This window comes from Poecilia formosa, unplaced genomic scaffold (genome assembly GCF_000485575.1).
Source record: "Poecilia formosa unplaced genomic scaffold, Poecilia_formosa-5.1.2 Scaffold8, whole genome shotgun sequence".
Taxonomy (NCBI): domain Eukaryota; kingdom Metazoa; phylum Chordata; class Actinopteri; order Cyprinodontiformes; family Poeciliidae; genus Poecilia; species Poecilia formosa.
In genome coordinates this window covers 518,778-524,777 of record NW_006799947.1, presented here as the reverse complement: position 1 = coordinate 524,777, position 6,000 = coordinate 518,778, and the positions used below count along the sequence as shown (strand labels likewise).

At 40.1% G+C, this 6,000-nt stretch overlaps 1 protein-coding gene across 2 annotated transcripts in view; it reads right to left on the bottom strand.

Moving 5' to 3' along the window:
* Nucleotides 1-999: 999 nt before the first annotated feature.
* The window catches only part of LOC103153487 (chloride intracellular channel protein 4), a 79,123-nt gene continuing 74,122 nt past the window's right edge, over nucleotides 1,000-6,000 (bottom strand). For both annotated transcript variants that reach the window (XM_007574435.2, XM_007574428.2), the window contains exons 3-6: nucleotides 4,517-4,642; nucleotides 3,140-3,246; nucleotides 2,131-2,312; nucleotides 1,000-1,870 (exon numbers count right to left, since the gene is read on the bottom strand). In XM_007574435.2, the coding sequence (XP_007574497.1) occupies nucleotides 1,706-1,870; nucleotides 2,131-2,312; nucleotides 3,140-3,246; nucleotides 4,517-4,642 (580 nt within the window). In that variant the 3' untranslated portion in view covers nucleotides 1,000-1,705. The remainder of the gene's footprint in view (nucleotides 1,871-2,130; nucleotides 2,313-3,139; nucleotides 3,247-4,516; nucleotides 4,643-6,000) is intronic.

Genomic DNA, 6,000 nt, shown 5'->3' with positions numbered 1-6,000 from the left:
GTTATTTATCCCCTCTGCCACCTCATCCTTCCCAAAGAAAAATCTTTGATGAATGTTCCTTGCATATCTAGAGGGAAGTTGTTTGAGTTGGCGTTGGACATTGTTTGGGCCTATGCACAGTAATTTGAGACAGCTGCAGAGAGCAGACCTCAGCACCAGAGGCAAACTGTTTCTATTATTGTTAACAACTATTCAGATGTGAAAGAAAACACACAAGTCTAAGTGCCAATAAGAAGTTTATTTAAATTCAGTCAATATTGTTAAAAAAAAAAAAGCCGTGAAATACCTTTGATATTTCTTTATACAAACTCTAGTTGCTTGTAGATCTAAAAAAAAAAAAAAAAACCTTCCTGCTAAACAACTGCAGAGAAAACTAGTAAGGCAAACTGGAAAATGTTTCCTCAGAATTCAAACCAGGCGAGAAACGGGCCTGTTTTTCCTCAGAATTCTGATGATATGCAGTAAATTTACATATTGAAATCAGAGCAATGAAAAAAACGAAACAATATTTACAATTCCTTTTTAAATCAGATTTGTTTCGTAACAAAAGTCTGAAGAGAAAAAAACAAAACAAAAAAAACAAAAAACGTGACAAACGGGAGAAAAGCATTTTGTTTCATCCACATTAAAGCACTTTCCGGAGCTACTGTATCGATGCGTACATTTGCTACTTCAGATATGCCTTCATACCGGAGGGAACGTGAAATGTGACCAGGTTCTATTTATTCCAACGCTCCTCAGTTTCCTTTTTTACTTCATAAATATCTTCGGTTTTGCTCGATTGCAGTGTTGTCTCCTTCACCGTGTACGTTATGAAGCAGCTGCTAATCTGCCTCTTTTTGGTTCAATGTGCATCACCTACATCAAGAAAAAAAAAAAAATCAAGAGGTTTCTTTGCTTTGACAAGAGCTTTTTTGAATTACTGCAGCAACGAGGCAATAAAAATACTTTACTATGAGCTACATGTGTTTGGATATTTGTAAATCTCAGGGTTTATTAGTCCTGAGACGTTTCCTACAATTCTGAGCCGAGCTACTCTCCCCCAAGCATTTGAGGCAACGAGGGAAAAAAAAATAAAAAAATCAGTTTGTTTGCCAGTCTGTTACAATATTTTTTAATATATATATTTATAACAAACCATCTCTGCATTCCGGTTTGTATTATTTTCAGCTTCTAGTCTAACCCTGTTAAATACTGTAGGCAGAAACACTGAAGCTTCAACACTGTTCACAAGATCTCTGAATCAGCCGAAAAAGAAAGGAAAACGTTTTCAGTTACGATCCAAGAAGAAAAAGAAGAATCCAATTTAATATTCCAGAAACAAAGGCTTGTGACATTTCCTCTGCTGGCAGAGACAAAGTCAACCGAAAGGTCACTTATCCAACTCTGAACATTGATAAGCTCCGCTATAACGTGTCACACATACAATAGTGAGTGAAGAACAGAAGCGATTAAATGATCAATGTGGAACAAGGGTGACCTCTACTGATTCAACTAAGAGAGACCTTCATAAGACCAGAGGGGGGGAAACGACAACAGGATGAGCAGAGAAGGAAAAGAAGTCCAGAGTTTGTTTTTTTTTGCTTCTGTCTCAAAAATGAGGCACATCAGTCCAGATGCTGAGGAGTGGGAGGTGTAAGGAAATGAGAGAGGACGGCGGAATGGGTTGGGATTTTAGTGGGCAATGTGGACCGTGAAGAGACGTTTATTTGACCAGCCTCTTGGCTACATCTCCATAGGCGATCTCTATCTCCTTGTCGCTGGGGCAGGTGTTGGTAAACTCCTCACGTGTGTAGGCGTTATTCAGGTACTTCCAGATGGACGTCATCTCTTTGGGAATGTCAAAGCCTCGGTACTTCTTAGTCACAACCTAAAAGAGAAAGTTCAAAGTTCTCTTGAACAACCTGTAACACGCGACAAAGAACTGCAGGCAACTGAGATGAAGATGCAACTGTCTGGGGGCATTTTCAGTCTTCATAAAAACCTTTCATCACAGTCTGTTTAAAGTTAAAAGTTACGATATACACGGCTGTGTGAGGAAAAATTCCATCTTACTCCCGAGAGGTTGAATCAGGTTCAGTAAAAATTCATCTAATTTGACTCAAACTTGCTTAAACCATCGACGTTTACCTTCACTATGTGCAGTTTGGGCAGCAGGTTGCAGTCCGCCAGGGTCATTTCATCCCCGTCCAGGAACTTGCGGCTGGAGAACTTGATGTCCTCGATGCTGTTGTGGTCGATCTCGTCGGGCAGCGGGGAGCGAAGGTAGTCGTCCAGCTTCTGCAACGTCTTCAGCAGCCCACGCTCCAGAGCTGAACACAGCGACAGCAAACGGAGATCATTTCACTGAAGCTGCTTAGGCTGTATGCTTTGCAACCACACGGGGGCAGCATTTATCAAGTAATATACAATATGTACATTAATTAAAAAAAAAAAAATAGCTTTTATTGTATGTATTTTTGATTATAAAATTTTTTTAAACAATATTCTGCATTCTGTTAGGATGGAAGGCAAATTCTACACACAACACATTTTATCATCTGTGATTGTTTAAGAGATTTTATTGTTAGAAAAAATGCGATGAATTTGAGGGAATGAAAGCTTCAGGGGTTCAACAGCTGCTATGTTTTAGAGCGCTTATCAGTGAACTGTGAGATTCAGCCTCTCACTGTTGACACAGCCAAGGCCCTCGTCTAAACTCACTGTGGATCAATATTTCCCCAAGGCGGAGCACAGGCACCTGAAGCGAGATATGGACTTCTCCATAAAGAGCCATAACAAGAAACCTAACCTAGATTAAGTAACACCTAAAAGACTTGATATTCTAATCTGTAGTCTTACTGAGAGATGCTTTACTTTGCAGGGGTAAGGTAGAACAGGAGCAGACTGTGAGCACTGGCTGCTGAGAGGTTTTTTCTGGAAAGCTCCAGGTGAGATGAGGAGCGACACAAGAGGAGGCAGCAGAACAAAAGAGCTGTGTTCCTGAATCAGGGCAGAATCCGCCAATCAGGGCAGGGCTACAAAGGTTGCCTAGTGACCAGACAGCACTCCCTTCACAGCTGAAAGGTATCCATGATGCAGTTAATCTTACACACCTGTGTGAGAATGCGAGTGTGAAAGACAAATGCAGGTAATTTACCCTCGTTTGCGTCTGGCTTGGAGTTCTTGATGTAGGCAGAAAACTTGGCGAAGATGTCCATGCCGGCTGTGTTAGACTCGGGGTGTTTGGCACCAAGCTTGACGTATCTAAAAAAAAAAACAATAGATAAAACAAAGTCTGTGCTTTACCAAAGGAGAATATTTTTGTCGTTATGGTAATCACAACTGACAGCAAAGAAATAATCTTCAGTTGCCCAAAAATACCCACAATTCTGAGTAAGGCAATGTAATCTACAGTCAAAGTAATGTACCCATATAGAGCATAAATCTAACTGCACATCATCCTGGTGAAATTAAGGTGGTTTATGCTTTTCTTCAATGGTAACAGGCCAGATGGATGCAGCCAAATACAAAGCAACTCAAGAGAAAAGCTGAGAAAGACTTCAGACAAATGTAGGATTATCACAAAACAAGACAAACCCCAACATGTAACCAGATCAAAGATATGATGTAGATTAAAGCAGATCCATGTGTTGAAATGACTTCCTTGAAATCTAAACTTAAATCCAGTAGAGAACCAGTGACCAGACTTGAGAAATGCTGATCAAACACACCCACACAGACACACACACTACATACAGCTAACTGAGGTTGTTTCTTTGCAAAGAAGAATGGTGAAACACTTCTGTCTATAAACAAGCTGATAAATATACAGACTCAGGGAAGTTGTGATTTTACTAGTAAATTATGTTTTACAGCTTGTATAGTTTTATTTTTATTTCACAATTATGGACTATTTTGTATTTGTGTATCGCGTGAAATCTATCCAGGGGCTTTTACTCAAGAACAGACTGGTGCAACAAAATTTGCTTTCAAATTTATTCATTCAACTTAATGCAGTGAGCGCTCTCAAATAAATAGTGACCCAAACTTTGTTCTTATAGCTGAAAAAAAAAAAAAGAGTCCTTTTCTTCTGTTTTTCAAATCGAGCCCAAAATAATTTGCAAACTTGTTTCCCCCTTTTTAACCCTTGTGCGTGCGAGGACTGAGGCAAATGATACAAGTTTTATGGGTGCGGGGTCGGTTGGACCCCATTTGTAAACACAAGGGTTAGATAAAAGGCAAGCATTCAAAAATAAACCTTTTATTTTTTTTAATGTAGTGATTTACATTTCCTACAAATAAGTCCAACGACTTGTTTTAATAAAATACTGCAAGCCTAATTTATTGTTGATGCTAAAACATTTGGACACCACTGGTGCAAATCCCTTTTCCTAGACATGTTGTGGCGTAATTCTCTAAATGACTTAAGTTGAGGTCTCCACTCCCATTTTATGCTCAGTGTTTTGACTATAATGAGTTATATTTGGTGCATAGGTGTGGTGTGCTATTATAGTATGGGTTAAGAAGGACTCACTTGGGTGGGCTGAGAACATCCTCCAGGAACTCCTCGATCTTGTTGACATCAGTTTTGACCTCGCCATTAAACGTGATGAAAGGCGGGTGCGTGCCGGGAGCCAGGTTCTGGAGGTCTGCGGGCTTCCTGTGAAATCAAGGCCATTCGATTCAGTCAAAGCCGTTTTTTTTTTAAACCAAGTCGTCCAGGCTTTTCTCCCACTGCAGCTCCAGCTGCTGTCTCTCTAACCGAGTGTTGTGCTCTTGTGTGTGTCCTCCGTTCTGCGGCCTTCGCAGCCAGCACATTCTGTACCAGATGGCAGGCAGATGAGGCCGAGACACAAACAGAAATGAGCATGTGCTGAATGAGGAGTGTGAACACAAGTGAGTGGTCAAACACAAACGGCGTGTTAAATCCTCTCGCTATAGAAAAGCAACACGAAACACAGCAACGATGTTGCTGTGGGCTACAAAAACAAACGTCCACAGATCCTCAATGTTTTTATTGCGACGACGACGGCGGCCGCAGTTTGAGAAAAGCCATTTAAGGGCAAAGAAAAAAGGGGAAATGACCTCAACTCTTTGGCATGTTAATGGGGTGTGGTACAGTCCCCGAGAGATATCACTGAGGAGCGGGTAAAGAGGTGCCCTCACAGTCCAGGAGAGCAAAAACATGTCAACCAATCAGAAGATTAAGAAATTCCAAAGAATTATTATTAATAGATGTAAAACATGTTTTTCCAGGGAAACGAGCTCAACACGGCCTCCACTTCTGGTTAAATTCTACGGTAAAACCACCATAAACAAAAACATGCCTTTCATGTTGACTTCAAAGGCTCCCAATGACAAAGAAAAAGGCAAATATGAGTTATTCATTCAAAAAACTAAACAGCAACAAGAAAGAATTACAACTGGATGAAGGGAGAGAAGGAGGTAAAGAAAAATAGTGAGCAACATCAACTGCTTTACACGGCTGAAATTTATAGCATCCTTGCAGGAGCCACACAGGGAAATATATGTAAATACATCTAAACCTCTGAACTAATTATGAATACGCAGGCATGCGAGTAAAACCTGACAACTAGCAAAATAGGCATGGCTTTAACTTCCAGCACACTTATTGAAACTCAAATTCCAGGTTTTGGTTGAACTTTTGAGTTAAATTATATGAATGATAAAATGGTGGATGAATAGAAGAATAAATTGATGGAAAGGTGGAGGAATGAATTAGCAATCTGAACAGACAGGTAGATACAGGGATGGATGGAAAAAAATGGATAGATTTGTTTAGGAAGCAAGAGGAATGTGACTCAAAGTTACATTGTTGTTTTTTTCTTTCTTTTTTTTTAGGGGGTAGCCCAATCATATTTCTATTGCCATATAAGCAAACAATGTTTCAAAACAAAGTGGCAAAAATTACGTAGAAGACGTAAATCATCCATCAGAACCCTGGATGGAGGTGCAGATCATCGGGCCCCTGGAAAAAGTACATGTTCCTGAAGCTGG